The sequence below is a fragment of the Mya arenaria genome, chromosome 3 (genome assembly GCF_026914265.1).
Source record: "Mya arenaria isolate MELC-2E11 chromosome 3, ASM2691426v1".
Lineage (NCBI taxonomy): Eukaryota > Metazoa > Mollusca > Bivalvia > Myida > Myidae > Mya > Mya arenaria.
Genome location: NC_069124.1, coordinates 80,421,599 through 80,438,799, shown reverse-complemented (window position 1 = coordinate 80,438,799; position 17,201 = coordinate 80,421,599). Strand labels below are relative to the sequence as shown.

General features: G+C 36.8%; 3 protein-coding genes across 3 annotated transcripts; all 3 read right to left on the bottom strand.

Moving 5' to 3' along the window:
- On the bottom strand, nt 1-6,430 carry LOC128226307 (kelch-like protein diablo). Its single transcript, XM_052936191.1, has 6 exons — nt 5,525-6,430; nt 5,108-5,276; nt 1,810-1,992; nt 1,028-1,180; nt 668-854; nt 1-289 (listed from the first exon to the last, which is right to left on the bottom strand). Exons 1-6 carry the CDS (start codon nt 6,428-6,430, stop codon nt 1-3), a joined length of 1,887 nt encoding a protein of 628 aa, XP_052792151.1.
- A 3,603-nt stretch (nt 6,431-10,033) lies between these two features.
- Nucleotides 10,034-11,228, bottom strand: LOC128228966 (isopentenyl-diphosphate Delta-isomerase 1-like). The gene has a single exon (XM_052940565.1). It carries the CDS (start codon nt 11,211-11,213, stop codon nt 10,419-10,421), a length of 795 nt encoding a protein of 264 aa, XP_052796525.1. The 5' UTR covers nt 11,214-11,228; the 3' UTR covers nt 10,034-10,418.
- Nucleotides 11,229-11,382: 154 nt separating this feature from the next.
- LOC128228968 (anaphase-promoting complex subunit 11) lies at nt 11,383-16,602 on the bottom strand. The gene is made up of 3 exons (XM_052940566.1): nt 16,555-16,602; nt 12,490-12,610; nt 11,383-11,521 (listed from the first exon to the last, which is right to left on the bottom strand). Exons 1-3 carry the CDS (start codon nt 16,570-16,572, stop codon nt 11,406-11,408), a joined length of 255 nt encoding a protein of 84 aa, XP_052796526.1. The 5' UTR covers nt 16,573-16,602; the 3' UTR covers nt 11,383-11,405.
- Between the last annotated feature and the right edge of the window lie 599 nt (nt 16,603-17,201).

Genomic DNA, 17,201 nt, shown 5'->3' with positions numbered 1-17,201 from the left:
CTAAATATCATCGATGTGTTCTGCCTTAGGCGGATCCCAGCTCCAAGGCGGTCCGTACAGCACGAGCGAGGCGGCCGCGGCGCCTGTCAGATGATCCGGCATCTGGCCCAAATCTGTCCAACTTCCGGTGTCAGCATCAAAACACACGACATCCACCAAACGTTTTTTCTCTGTCCAGTCATAGCCTCCAAACACGTATATCTTCTCGTTTATGACAGCACACCCAAATTCAGACCTAGGCTGCCGCATCTTACATAGCGTCGTCCATTGATTGCTCTTTGGTGAGTACCTGAAATATTGCAAAGAAATGAACCAGGGTCAAGTCAATTTTTTAAAATTCGAAAATGCATGAAAACCAGTAAGACTATATATAAGACTGCTGACAAACAACAGATCACAGATTTTTATCAAGTTCAACATTGATGTTTTATGCATTTTTCTTAAACCGTTAGTAACGGTTTAAGCAATAAAACATTAATTTTCGAACGGAAATATGAAAATCTGCGATCTGATCTTTTGTTAGCAATCTTTTTTCACTGGGTTTAAGATATGCAGTCTATTTGACAGATTTTGAAATAGTTTATAATAACATACATTATTTATTACATAGTAATATTTTACAATGTGCGATATATGTGGCTGCACTGTCGAGCCCGACAGTTGTTACCTTTCAATCGTATCTACACAGGCAATATTTCCGCTGTCGTCAATGGTTGCTCCGCCAACCAAGATCATGTGACCGGATGTAGACAGCAGATGTGCAAAGAAGCGCGGGGTTGCGAGCGGCTTGAGCAACTCCCACTTGTTTTCTGCCGGGCTGTACCTCTCCACTCGGCTAGACAACAGCCGACTGCCTACAGTGCAAGCATTGATTAAAGTACAAAACTCTTCGATGTATCAAAACAATAATGCTACTTGTGAACTAGCTTTGTCTTTAATTACATGTTTATTGTATAACACCGAAAACAATCATAGCTAAAACATGCAATTGTTGTATTATTGTCCATAAATACTGGTTTTCGCGCACCTGATCCTCCAACGGCGTACAGCTTCCCGTCGAGAGTGGCGACGGCGGCGCAACGACGGGGTGCGTGCAGCTCAGCGACCTCTGTCCATGTGTCCGCGGCCGGGTCGTATCTCTCCACGCTCGCCAGGCATGTGTCCGCGCTCACGCGACCACCTGAATAACATTTACATTGTCATTTAAATAATATATTTGCTATGCGTTTTTTACACGTGTAAAGTGTATAAAATGCTGCCTGGAAGATCATCTTAGTGGGTACGTAGTGTGTTTTTGAACAATCAGTGGAAAAGATGATAAAATTTAGATTTTTTAATTGCATTTGCAATGTTTATTGATTCTACAAACTAAACGTCCTACACCCCTAGCATTTTTGGGGGGAGCGGAGGCGGCGCGACACCCGGCGCAAGCCTCCCTAATATGTTCAAGTAAACTGTTTTAATTCAAAATCGGATAAAAATACAATACATCGAAATGCACCATTTCATAATAAGAAATAGCTAAAGTGGTGTTCGGGGAGGACCAACAAATCCTCTACCCATATTGATGTATAATATGTATTTATATATAAGGTTCTTCGGGAGGGGGTGCATGTCCAACTTGCGATCCAGGTCACACCAAATCCTGTATTCACCTTAGTATCATGATACCAGTATAAAGTGTATGTATACATAGTATAACCATTGGTCTGGAGTTTCCCATGTTCCGAATTACTTTTTCAAAAATCAAAGATGAATGGGTGCATCACTAGCTGTGTTAACATGTGTACATGTTATATGAGGACATACCGACGGCAAATATGGTGTTATTGAAGACGGCAAGTTGGAAGTCTTGGCGAGAACACACCATAGGCGCCACCTCGATCCAGGCGTGGTTACGGGGATCGAACCGGAACACGGAACGTGAGGGGGACACGCCTTCCAGCGCTCCGTCCCCTCCAGCCACGTACAGGAACCCATGCAGCACGGTCGCTGGAATAGGAAATAGTTTAATTTATCGAGATATGGTATTCAACTTGACTTCATTGAAGTTCATATACAAATGACCATTAGATAGAAATAGTAATCAACTCGGTTCTAAAGATTGCATTTACAGTATATGTCATATTATATATGTATATAGGGTCGCTTGAAAAATGATATATGCACGCAATACATTATATCATGAACGAACAGAAAATAATAGAACATACACTTTATTCATAGGTGCTCACAGTACATCATCTATAATACATGCATTTTATCATATATTGTTTGCAAATGCATATACATGTACATGGTATAATGTATAAAACATTAATGTTTAATACAATAAGGCATTCACACGTATTATATTAATATTAATAACTGATATCATGAAAGATAATACTAGTGAATTACAGCTAATAGTTTGTTAAAGATTCACTCATTCCAACAAACGCACACGAATACAATAGCACATATTTGCTTATGTTGAAGCAAAGACGCTGGGCTAATAACTCGTTAAAGTTTATAATTCATGATCAGTGGCCATTGTGTGACATGAACACTATTCATTAATGTGAGGATGAAAGAAAAAATCACATGAAACATTCACATATCAATTCACAGATCTAAGAATAGGATATCATGGGCAAAGGCAGCATTTAGTTACCATAACTGGCTTCCACGCAGTTGACGAGAACTATAATTGGTCATAATTGGCCATAAAATATGGCGGACAAAAAAGCTTCAATGGTCTTGCTCCGACTGCATATATCAATGACGGAGTGGGTCGTGATACCATCTAGCAATTGTGGCTTAATATTTGGGATTTAAACTTGACCAATTAATCAACGTTCTCATATGATTGCGTGCCTGCTGGCGATTATACAATAAAATAAAAGATCCCTGGCACCACGGCCACAAATAATGGTACGACAAAAGGTTTTGTCATGAAGACGTCATAGGCCATGGGGAGACCAGATTGGCTCAGAGGTGTTCAGTCGTTAAAAATACTTCGCCTAGAAAAGTAACCCTGATTTATGAGGTAATGGTCTTTCAAGATAAAATACGACAATTGCAAACGCTCGATTTCTTGTTAAGAATATTCCACCAATGCTGCAGCCGTGACCATTCCCTCGTTCAATGATCAGAAATAGCTCGGTTTACCGGGTGTGAACCGTTTACTTTTATTGCGTTACACGTACAAACACTTTTAGAAGCGATCCCTGATGAGTTTACAAAATAGATTAGCCATAGAATGCAGGTGTAAACGGCGATTGGTTCGAATGACATTTTTCTGTTAATTGAAAATATGACTTACTTTTAAGCCATTTCGGAAATAAGAGTTTGATTTGATGGCTCTCTGGGATCGGCGGAAGAATTCTGATTTAGTAATAATGATTTTTGGAAACGCCTCTGTCTTTGTGTTGGTTACAAATAAAGAAACTCATTCTCTAAAACACTAACCGTCCTACAATTACAACGTTTACTTTACAAGCAAAAAGAAATATTATTTTTCAAAACATACCATTCCGACCAACATGAAAACCCGCGAAAAAAGATTCACATTTGAGATGACAGTTTTATGAATGACCCCAGGAACAGTACTCTAAATAATGGTATTCTGAGAAACGTTTACATAAACATTTGAGTTGAAAATTTCAGGTATAATCATAAATTATGTTAGTATAAGTGCTACATAACCCAACCAATGCTGAGGTCCCGTGCTTGAATTTGTAGAGGAATACAATGTGGATAAAAATACTCTGTTGCAATTTTCCTTGTTTGGAGCATAACTTAATTAATTAAATTAATGGTTGAAATTTTATTAAACTTCACACAAGGGTAAAAACATTTAGAGAAAATGCAGTTTACAAGGACCATAACTGTTTTTCAGCTAATTACAGAGTTATTGCCCTTTTTACATGTTCTTGTCCGGAAATTTACTTGAAGCTACTAGATGTAATTTATGTAAACTTCATACAACGTAAACGCACAATGAGAGTAGTTACACTGTACAAGAACTGTAACTACATTTCAGCTAAATACAGAGTTATTGCCCTTTGTTACTTGGTTGGTTGGTCGGTCCGTTGCAATTTTCCTTGTCCGGATCATATTCTGATTTGTGGAATTTAAATATGCTTCATACAATGGTAAAGAACTATGAGAGGAAGTGCACAGTACATGGTACATAACTCTATTTCAGCTAATTACATAGTTAATACCTTTTGTTACTTTTTGTTGTACTGAGCATAATCTGAAAACTACTGAATGAAATTGAATGTAACTTTATTGCAGTGTATAAGAACAATAACTCTTATTCAGCTACATGTAATGTGATTTCCATTTGGGACCTGTTTTGTCCTTGAAAACTACAGATAGGAATGCATTTAATCTTAATACAATGGTAAAGCACAATGAGAAGAGGGGTAGTGTACAAGACCCATAACTCTATTTTAGCTAATTATAGAGTTATTGTTCTTTGTTACTTTTTCATCTACGGAGCATAACTTGAAAACTACTGGATGTAATTTAATTGAACTATAAACAATGGTAAATCCCAATGAAGTTAAGTGCAGTGTACAAGAACCATAAATGTAACTAGAGCATTGTTAATTTTAGGTGGGATTTCTATATATTCACTGTCATTTCCTGAAGGCGCGTTTGGGGGCATACATCGCATTAAGTTATATCTCTTGTTGCTGGCACAACATCGATTGGACATTCAAAAATGAAGGTCGTGCTAACACGACATTGGACATTGGATATTTAAAAAAAAATGAATGTCATAGCACGACATTGGACATTTAAATTTAAATGTCGTGCTGTCACAACATTCATTGGATATTAAAAGATATATAAAAACAAATGTCGTGCTGGCACGAAATCTCATTAAAATCAAATCCCCGATACACGTTTGAAAACTGCAATAACTGTATGAATAATTTTCGGTCAATTGATTTACATACAACTTATAAGCAACAATATGCCAACATTATACGTTAATACGTACATCAGCAGGCACAAACAGGTGACATGATGGTTCATGAAACTAAATAGAATCATCAGTCAGCTCAATACATAAACTTCCATGGGAAAAGGTGAAGTAGGAACAGCGCATTACCGGCATGATGGTGCCTGGGTTCTGGGATATTGGTAACGTGGTTCCACTGCCCAGTGACGGGGTCGTATCTAATCACGTGGTCGCGCACTTTGTCCGTCTCCAGGCGAGGAGCGCCGCCAGTCATAAGTAGACTCATGGCGGATGGCATCCGAGGAACCGTCCTCTGAGACTGGAATACATATCGAAATTACTTGATATTAATTTCATGATGTATGTGATCAACAGCTTGATGATGATGATGATGATGATGATGATGATGATGATGCTTATCATCATTATCATCATCATCATCACCATCATCATGCATCCACATCATTATCATCATCATTATCATCATCATCGTCCTCCTCCTAATTATAAATGGTATTAATATGATATTGTTCGCTTCGTTCGTGTTATGTTGTAGTTGCTACTGACCTGGAGGAGACACTGCCTGGCAGGCATCAGATGGTAGTGCAAGGCCTCCTTCACGAGCCGCTGGCATTCGGTGATGTCCATCAGGTAGTTGCACCCCTCTACATTGTCAAGTACTTCCGCCGGCGTCATGAGCGGCAAACGAATCGACGACATCAGGTCAGCCGCGTACTGCAGACGGCTCTCCTTGTTTTCGTCTATCCATGCGCGCGCGCGAAAGAAAACTTCCAATTCGTTCTCAACCTTCAAATCATTTCTCTTCAATAAAGGTACAACATGCTCAATCGACAAATTTCTATACAGCATTTTTTTGGAAATTGTATGGAAGTTTTGCGCAGCTGTTTGTAATGAAGCGTCCGATAGGCGATCCAATTCGTATTTATATGCAGTGCTGAGAAGCTGGAGACAGTTGTCCTTGCTGAGGTGGTCCAACAGGAAGCTCTCACAGGCGTCCATGATGATGAACATGCCGAGATAGTGAGCAGATGACATGAGATTGTCCACATTCCCGGATTCTACTTTCACCCTGCTCGTGTACATGGCCTCCACGAGAACCTCCAGAATGTCCCCCCGGATATCCGGAATCTCCAGCTGCGCCGAGATGGCGGTGTACGGAGTTTCTATAAACTGTTCATAAAAGTAATCGCTGCATGTGGCGAGCACGAGGCGGTGACCGAAGATACGCTTCCTGTCTGCGGCGACGAGTTCAACGTCACAGAGAATACGTTGTCGCCACAAGACCTCCATGCCCGTCAGCATGGTGTCAGAAAGCTTTGGGAGGTGCTTGAGTCCGCGCTCGTCGCCCTTAAACGATTTCTGCAACATCCGGCGCCTGATGAATTCCCCGCGGTACCCAAGACATTTCGCACTGCTAGCGAGCGCTTTGGACGTTTCTGGTTTGCTGCTCATGGTACGATGAAATTGCGAACTGATGCAACTACATCGTTTAATACTTTGCAGATACAATAAGTATTAAAGCTCAAATGGAATTTTGAACTTCGGAGTTAATATCGCTGACGCCTAGTAACCCGTAACGTCGGATACGGTGTCGTTTGAACTCAATTACGTCATGACATTGTGACGTCATATACACAATGTAAAACGTGAATAAATATATTATAAAGATAATGTTGGTTCGATTTTACGGCATTTTTGTGAATATCAAACACAACAATTGCCTCGGACTGTGTTCAAATTCCAATACATGTATGTGATATGTAGGAAATCAGCTCGAGCGTATAACAAAAAAACATGCAGTTTTTGAGTAAACCTTGTGAATTTTAGGCGTATCTAAACATGTTTCCTTTTTTCTTTTTTTTTCATAAAATGTACTTAAGCATTTGAGGATCATCTTTTTTGCGATTTTGCTGTATGAACGCTAGAGCTTCTTGTTAATTTGCTCGCCTGCCTTACTGCGTTCATTGAACATAAACGCAAGAAAAATGCGATCAATACTTACATTTAAGTTTTAGATAAGTATTCATTACGATTTAAACTGCAGTATCGTCTGCAATTGAGTATTTGTTCATAAACGTAGATAAACAGACAACATACGTTTGTATGAAAGTATAGCTGATATGTGTAGCGTCGTATACCATTGTTTAAATGACGTCGCGCTAATCCAATCAGAGCGCTGATTGATGTCAAGTGGCGGACCCATGGTCTGGCGGTAACACACTTGACTCTCAATCAAAGGGTCTCAGGTTCGATTCCCTGTCTCACCACTTAACAATAGTTACCGTGAGGAACTTTAAATGGGGTCCCGTGTGATAGTGCTATACACTTTCTTGCTCTGTTATATACAATTTACAGGCAAAATCATTATTAAGTCGTGATTCATATAAAATTCTTTATAAAAAAACACATGAAAATGTGTCTTTCTCACAATGTTGACATACAAAACTTATCTTGTAGTTGAAACAGTCTGACATGAAACCACATACTAGTAATAGTAATAACATCTCGAACACAGTGGCTTAATGCGAAATGCTCATTAAAGTCATGATAAATCAGTTCAACCAACCAAAATTATACTTTACACACATTGTCTTAAACATTAATTGAGATTTGACGAAAATCAAAAGTACCCTATACTGTAATATGAAACAAGTGTAGAATGCCCACCCCACCCCCGCCACCCTTACATAATTCTTACGAATGCATTGGCCTTGGTCTTGTTTGTGGACGAGGTGGAAACTGCTTATTAATAGTGGTACACATTTTTGAGGGCGATTAACTAATTGATCGCTCCGGTGCGAAGATAGGTATTTAAAATTGGTGCCGCTGTATGATGGTACAGGGAGGGTGTCCATAACGCTGAGATCTTTACTAAAATCGGCTATAACAGACGCAGATTCCAGCGGACTTTTAAGCAACAATTTTCAGAAATGATAAAAAAATGGTAAAGAAAGTTGGCGGCCCCATTACCGTTTCTAGCCAGAATATTGCAAAAAAGCCTGCGGTCCCCGGCCAAGTCAAAGCAGAAACAACAAGTTGTTTCGATACAATGTATCGATTTTCATGACATGTGGAGTGTACGTGCAATATTGTGTTCGCACGCGTGTGTGTCTGTGTTTTTTTGTTTATTTTAGGTTTGATCGCATTTTGTCTTGCATCTACGCTGTATGAACGCAGTATGGCCCGCGAGCAAATTCAATGAAGCGCGCAAGCGCTTCTTGATTGTTTGCTCGCTTGCCATAAACAATACCGTCATAACTCTTTGTGTTATATAATGTGGGAGTCAAGTTTATCAATACAAAGGTCTAGGCTAATGCAAATATTTGGCGAGTACTGATCATTGTGACATTGATATGATCACCACTGCTCCGGTCGGTGTTTTTTCATATCATAGCCATGTCCGTCGATGATCCACTCGGAATAAATTTATATCATTGTCGTGCTAGTCGATGCTCTCACCGGCGTACTTGAAAGGACTGTCGTGTTTGTCGGTGCTCCCGTTGTCGTATTTCTTGCCATTGCCGTGTTATTCGGTGTTCTCGTTGTCGAGGTTCATGTGACTGTCGTGTCCGTCGGTGCTCTAGTCTTCGTATGTCATGTCACTGCTGATTCCATCGATACTCCCTTCGGCTTATTACATGCGACTGTCGCGTCCGTTAGCGTTTCCGTATTTTATTTTTTTATGTCACTGCACTGTCCGGCAGCGCTCCCGTCGTCGTATTTTGTTGCAGTGCTGTGCCTGTCGATGTTCAGTGTCTCGAAGACCCCATATGTTGTGTGCAATATCGTTAATTTCTTTTATTTGTGAACACTTAATTTCACACATTGATCTATAATGACTGCTTTTGTGAACATAATAATGTTGTTTACTGTGGAAGTTATCAATCATACTGACGTTGTTCAAGCCAGGAAAAGCGCGGGAAGAAAGCCACAAAGGTCACGTGGTGTGATGCGGTGCTAGTCCTGCGACTCGCGTGCATGAATCCGATGCAGATACTTATTGTAGCATATGGCCGTAATAAGAGATATGAAAAAATAATGTCAAAATTCACGATTATCGACCCTAAATTTCAAGAGCCGCGATAAATGGGGACGAATTACAGCAATTCGGAAGATACTATACAAGTGTTCCATGCTTTTTTCCCCCCAACACATGCCGGAGAATCTACATGGTTGTACCACCTCAAACAATTGGCTATTTCCATCTTTACAGGTTTTGAAGCAGAATGGTTTGATATGTCTGGGATTGTTATTGGTCCAAGGTGATGTAATAACCTTGGTCTACTAGATGTACTTTTACATTTTGATCGCATTGTCTGTACTCTTACACCAGATGTGGTCACTTATCGAATAGATAGTGGTAAACTTCAACTAGTTTTTTTCTTATAAAAACGCATTTTTTCTAAACGTTGTTTAATGCTTCGTTCACAAGTGGAACTTCCCCCCCCCCCCCATGTATGGTGTTGACGTCGTGAAACAATGGAGTGTTATTATGAATGCAAATTTGTCAATCCTAGATTGACTTTAGAATATATATATTTTTAGTGGTCTCTACTTCAAGGGTCAACTCGGCCGGGTTATCCAAAACTATCAAACGATGTGTTTAACAATTTTTGACTTTTGACAGTAGAATTGTGTCTTTTCTATAAAAAAAAAATCAGCCTTTAAATATGAACATGTTTGGGTTTTGGATTTTTCGGTAAAAACTATGGAAGGGCATCATCGACTAACATACTTTCTTGGATGATTTGATGTAAACTGTTTTTACAGTATTTTTTTATTTTTTAGTCATAAGATAGCTAAAACTCTGTCAAGACAGACATGTAAAAGTGATTTTTAGTGAAAATATGAGCAAAGTAACATTTTTCACGAAAAAAGGTTTTGACTGTGGGCGTGGCCATTTCCATCACAATGGCTTTCCCTTGAGCACTTTGTTCTCAGGTGAGCAAAAAAATGCTTAATTAGAAATTATAACAGATATTCCAGTGGGTGCATAATAAAATATTAAGGGCCATTTAAAGCCAAATTTTACCAAGTAATAGAGCTAAATAAGGATAAATTATGGATTGTTGGTTTATTTTGAAATATGCTTGTTAGTTGTTACATTATACACAGTTTTCACTTGAAACAAACACAAAACACAAATGACCAGTCTAAAGCTAAGTCTATATTGAATATTTCAGAAACAAAATCACAATCATATTTTATATTAACAAAAATATCACTATAAAACGAGGACTTCGATGAGATGTATGAGGAAATTCCCTGGTATTGTTTTTTTTATTGTATTTTTTTATATTTGGGGAATTTTAACAAAATAGTAAAACTGGTCATTTTTAAGTATTTTGGCTGCAAACAGGTTAATAATAATAAAAAACAACACAAAAACACATATCCTGTTACATACTAAGCAGTTAACACCAATGAATAGAACTAGTTATCACTGTGACAACTTATGAATGTTCTTATGATCAACAAAGTCTGTAGTTTTTTTAAGATTTGCCCACCATTTAAACAAGAACTCCTTACAGATCATAGTGAACCAGGGTGTTAGCAGGATGTGCCCGCTCTCGGCCTTAGCAAGCAGGTCTTTCATCCCCTCCTGATCAACATAGCGGTAACTCTGCACCTCGTTGTAGTTCAAACTAACATCCACATCTCTCTTCACAATCAACACATAGTCAATCTCGTTTTCACCAAATATGCCATCATTGGGCTGGTTCAATGCCGAGTACTGGATTCTGGTAATGTACTCAAATATATTTAAAGGTATTTGGTCAGGCGTAATGCCCAGTTCATGGAACAGCTTGCGTTGGGCCGCACGTTTTACCCCCATAGCTTTTTCCTCGTCCATTTCCAGTTTTGTACTCAATGGATGACTACAGCATGTATTAGTGAACATTCCAGGAAAAGTGATTTTAGCATTGGAGCGTTGCTGAAGAAGAAGCTCATTCTTACTGTTAAACAGGAAGACACTGAAGGCCCGGTGTAGCATGCCTCCATTGATGTTGGACAAAAGGTGGCAGTCTTTCTTTGAAGCTGAGCCAAGAACTTTGTCATTTTCATTCACTAAGATACAAACTTCCTTCAGGTATGTTTGCTGGAGCTCATCATGACTCTGTAAGAAGCTATTGACTGTTTCTTCAGATGAAGCAGTTACATTATATTGTCTTGAAATGTTAACAGCACTCAAGTAACTCTTCTTAAAAAGAGGTCTCCGAGAGAAAAGATTCATCTTGAATACTCAAAATATGTATTGACAAAATTGATGTTATAATTTCTTTACCAAAAATTGACTGAAAACCTTGGCAATTGATAATACTTTTCATGAAAAGTTGATGTAAATAACAATTAAAAACAGGCAGCTGTATGTATCAGTCTAAGTGTGAAGAGTGTGACGGATGCCTGGCCAAGTAAGGTTTAGTGTTTATTCCTTGAACTTCCAGTCCTGTCGACACATTGGGCAAAGCTGGTTCACCTGTTGGGAGTTAAGCCACTTCACGATGCAGTGGATATGGAAACAATGGGAACACTCGCCCCACACTGAAACATATCAACATCACATCTTAGGGAGATATAAAATAGTGCTAATAAATTAAAATTTTATTATACAAGGTTTGTTTTTGCACTTCTAATTTCGCACTGTCAGTAGATGACTATCATTTGTAGTGTTGACAGTAAAGAGAAGTTTATGAATGTGTGTCTGGTTAGCGCAGTGGTTAGAGCACATGACTTTCACCAAGGCAACCCGGGTCCAATTCCCAGTCTGGGCCCATGTGAATTTGATTAGAGGTCACCAAACCGGACAAGTGGGTTTTCTCCAGGTTCTCTGGTTTCCCCCACAACTAAAGACCACACTCTCGTGCACCATCGTGTCACTGAGAGTGACTTAGTATCAGTATTCAAAACTTTCTTCACAATTGTTGTAAAAAGATTATGTTTTAACTAAACTAAGCTGATGAATCATGCATTCAATGTTGTAAGATCTGTAAACATCTTTATTGACATAGATTTTTCATTTAATTTTGCAATATTTACACCTGGGATCGACTGAAGACAATTAGCTCTTCTTGGAAAATTTGCAAAATCATGCCCTAGCATTCATATGGCTTGAACGCACATAATACATGAATTAATCCTTACATTAACATATAATAACCTTTCTGGAAATGAAATATAACATATTTCAGGTAGTTTGTTAGGAAAAGAAATCTGTTATAGCATTTAATGCCTTTAATGCAAAAAAAAAGGATTGGCAGATATTACGAAAGTTAAACGTTGTTTACCATTGGTCAAATGACATTGCACTTTTCACAGTGCAGATATGAAGTAGTTAATGACATAACGCCCACCAGTTCATGTCAGTTTTTCTGACCAGAAAAGACTATTACAATGAAAATATTTTTCACTTCATATCCATCATTATACTTAACATTTTCAGCAATTAGTCTTGCAGTAATCTACATGTAGTTGACAAATCAAAGGTCAGCCTCACATATATCTTGCCTTACCTAGAGGGCAATCGTCTCCGGGAAGTTTGCAATCTGGGCAGCAACCATCAAATGCCATACGACAGATTCCACAGTTGTCATCATTTGCAACCCAGCGCCACGTTGCCACAGCAGTCCAACTGAGAATTATGATTCATGTATGCCTTTTATATCTGTCAAAAATCATCACTTAAATGTAGTTTTTATCAATTATAAAAGAATATGGACTTAATAATTAAACTCCAGAAATTAAACTCCACATCAACATCAATTTAGACCACTCTTAATAAATAACTAATAGTTTACTTATACTTCACATCACTTACCCTAAAAGGACAGGCAGAAGAAGAACATGAAAAAGAAATAGAAGTAAATTTATTAAAATGATTACAATTGCATTCCATTCGCAATAATTATTATGACAAGCAAGTTTAACTTTTACTGTATCACAATCATGTTCATGTATTATGCTAATGAAAATTGATTAACATTTAAAAATACTATTACCATTTCACTTTCTGCTTCAAGTCATTGGAATCAGTGTACTAAAGGCCAAGAAGAAACAAGACATGTCGGCAGGAAGGATGGGCGTAAAAAAAATATCCCCCTCCACAAACCTTAAATCTTAACCCAAACAGACCCAAGCAGTTTGCTTACAGTATTCCTAAGTCTTTTCTTTTGTTTTAATTCTTACGTAAGAATAATAATTCTTTAGAATAGAGAAAGATATGATATTAATTTCAGCCTTGATATCCAATAATACGAGGAGCAAAACAAAACTTCAATTTGCATAAATTATAAAATGATAAGAAACACAAGATATTGGGTACTGGATTTAATTTCTTCAAATAAAATTAGATCTTTGACCAAATAAAAGAAAAGAATAAAAATATGTGCACAAATTTCTTATTTAACGAAATTTTTGCATGGATTTCCTGAAATGTTATCCAAATGAAATATCAAACAAAAGTATTTCTTTAGGTCTAAAATTTTGTGTTGAAATTTGCGTCTAAAATGTCTCTGAGACATAAAATGATATTAAGTGATTAACCATTGGAGCTACAACACTTTGATATGCATTGAAAATGCTCGAATGTATGTTCTGGTGTGGTGCCAATTAGTTGAAATGGAGGTTAATGGTGAATATTATGTTGTTGTTTTTTCCATTTCAGAGGTTTATACGAGTATTTAGATAAACTCGATAACATGAACATCCAGTTTTTTTATTGTCTTGACAATCAGAATTCGCTTTTAGTTCATATCTTTTACATTGAACACCACTGACGTTATCTATAGTACGCATCGTGCAATTTTTGGCCTTCAGACATAATTATTGCAAATGAAATAATCATTAATGAAAAATGCCAAAAATAGTGAATTTTTCTATGTATATTAATTTCTTTCAAACTTCTTTTTTTTAAACAATTGTTATTGGCAAATTATTTTCCTGCTGATTTTTGACAATTATTTTACTCATGTTTCCATAGCAACCACGGATTTCGTCCCAACTTAATTTGACTGCAGTCATTGTCTGTATTTAAAATGACCCCATGGATTAAAAATACAAAAATGAATCATCATTTTATTTAATATTTTTAATAATGTTTCAAAAAGATTCCGTGTTTGGAAAAATAAATAAATTTAACTAGTTGTAATATTGATATGTTAACTGTGCTAGTAATTTCAATAGAGTACATTCGTAATATGTCATCGTCATTCGTCATTTGGCGACATCAAATTTAGCATTCAAAATGAGCAATACATGGTTTGACTTTTCACATATTAACATGTTTCTAACGCAATTTAAGTGATATTATCATGTAATTTCAGTATTTCTACCTGAAATGTCATTTTATTCAAATACTCAATAAAGTAATGAAAGCAAATTTCCGAAGGCCTAAAATCACAGTGCGATCCATCAACATCCGGGATATTGTTTACAAAAAGAAACTTGCAAAATTGAAGAATTTAAAATAACCCATTTGAAATGTGGTAGATGTGTTAACATCCAGTACTGGGCAGTTGCCTTATTCCGGATTTGCCTAAATATTCGGAAATCGTTTAAAAAGCGTTTCGGCGACCATGATCAATATAGAATCTACGCAACTGACCTCCATAGCAACAGAAACAACACAAAAGTGCAGCTACTGGAGTACAACCCCCAAAAAAATACCTCTAAACTTTCGCTTTCCTAAATGTCAATATTAAGTCACGTGGGGGATGACGTCACACAGCGTGAGCTTTTATATTGAGGTTCGACAGGGTTATCTTTAAACACTAGACCTACTATACGATGTTTATGACTTATCGTCAATCACGAAATACAATGCCAATTACATATAAAGTAAATAAATTCACGATGTCATTGTTTTGTGTTGTGCAGCATTTGATATGAAAATGAAGCAAAAATGAAGCAGATTCGTACTTTCAAAATTATGCAAATTCGGACAAATTAGTAGTTCGGATACGCCGAAAATACACATACAAATACTTCAGAGAAGTATAAAATTTATATACAGGTTAAACATTTAATACATGATGTTCATTTAAGTAGCATTTAAATATTTGTATTGACTTGATAATGTTTACTTTGTTCTTTGAAAAAATCCGAATATTTAGGCACTGAATGCAGGTTTTTGGACATCGTTTATGCCCTTATTTTGTACTGAATATTATATTATAATTAATTGTTTTTTCTTTCATTTTTTTCCATTTTGGTTTATATAGTACCTAGTCTAAAATAATAGACGTGTTATACGGGATTCTTCCAATCCCTAACGTCTAAACGGGAATGTGCAAAAAATGTTGTTTTTTTAAAAATATTGAAATTGTTTTAAGTGAAATATTTTATGGTTGAAATTGATCATAAAAGAGTTATATTCATATTTTACCATGTAAGTGAAATGTTATTTTGCACTAAACAAGCATCTAATGCATTAAAACAAGTTGTTTACCTTTCCAATAAAACGAATTTCAAAGTTGACTTACACGGACAACAATTATGCAAAGGGGAACAACTTGATACAATCGTAATAACTCGGCCTCCTCTGATAAAGCTTCAAGATAGACCTCGTTATACAATCGTAACAAATCAGCCATGGCCAAAATGTTCCGGGCGATTTAAAACTGTGCCCTGAAGCCTTGCAGGTGCCCTTCATGTATATATCGTTATGTTTTCAAAGAATGAAATGAAGATAAGCCGTCAAACTCATAATTATAAGTTGGATATTTATTTTTTGTGTACGGAACTAATATAAAATAACATTTATCTGGTAATATTTCTTGTTTTTATGATATTTTATAGACGCTATATGCTTTAACCCGGAATCCTGATCGGAACAACTACCCACTTTTGATACTAAACAATTTGTACGTGAAGGATTTGCCATATCAAAAATCTAAAAAAAATCCATCAACGTACAATTATTTGGACTAATATAGTACCCAACATTTTTCTATTAAAATTTCATGACCTTATGTTCAGTAATTATGACAATATTTAAAGAAAACTTCAAAATTGATCCGGAATTAGGCAACTGCCCAGTAGTAGGTAGAGTTGGTCATATGCACTTACATGCGCTAAAAGGCAATGTCGTTCCAACTCATTTACCTGCGCCAATCAAAGCAAAATATTGAAATTGAAAATGATGCCCTGTTGTTTAATATGAAAGTCAAATTTGTATAGATCAATACATTGGACTGGTGAATGTAAATATTTCAGTAAGCGAGCCATCTGCTGACACTAGTAAGCGAGCCATCTGCTGACACTAGTAGTGTTTTGCTTTATTAAAAATACTTTAGTTTGACCGGTTTTTATTAAAATAATCAATGAATTATGTCTTGATCTATTATAGTATTTATTGTAAATGCATCTACCGACTTATGCATGCCGAGTCAAGAACATATTTACAAAAAATCTTTTAAAAAATATGGGGCCGAAATGTCTCTGACACATACATTTTAGAAATGGTGCGAAACGTAACTAAATAAGGGGCAAAATGACAGGTCCGAGAAGTCTCCGGGGCAGGGCCGATAATTTTTTAATATGTTTTAAAGATAACGAAACATATCAATTTCTTACGAACTTTTAAGTTTAACTTTCATTTTCCATTTCTTCCGGTTAGGGGACCTCAACACATCATAATTGTATCATTAGACACGTCAATACACCGAGAATGGATTTAGTTCAGACGTCTCCTCGGTGAAACGGACCTTGTCTTTTTTCTTTATTATTCACTCTGCAAATTTTGAATTTTATCAATGTGGGACTAAGGCAACGAGATTCATTATTGTACAGTACTTTGTCATTTTAAATATATGCATCGATCCCAATTTCTCAACTAGCTTGCCTAAAGCGCGGACTTTTAAACCATTTATATATTCATGTCCGTGACAGAAAACATACTGCCCCCAACGGGATGTAAAACATATATTCTATACCTAGCTTCTTTCCAAATTTAATTAATAAAGTGAAAATAGTGTTATTGATTGTTTTCTCTCTTTTAAAAACAACGCCAATATCACCTTTACCAAACGTTACCAACCCCAAATACAATTCAAAGATAAATACTCTATGTACTCACATGTACGTCCTTAAGCTTGCATCAAACACGTCATTCCTAATAAAAGTTATTGTGCGGAAATCACAAACGTCATGGCAACACACCATTGGCCCCACAAAGTCAAACCTGTATACTAACTGTGGCACTGACGTCCACCAATCCATGTTCATA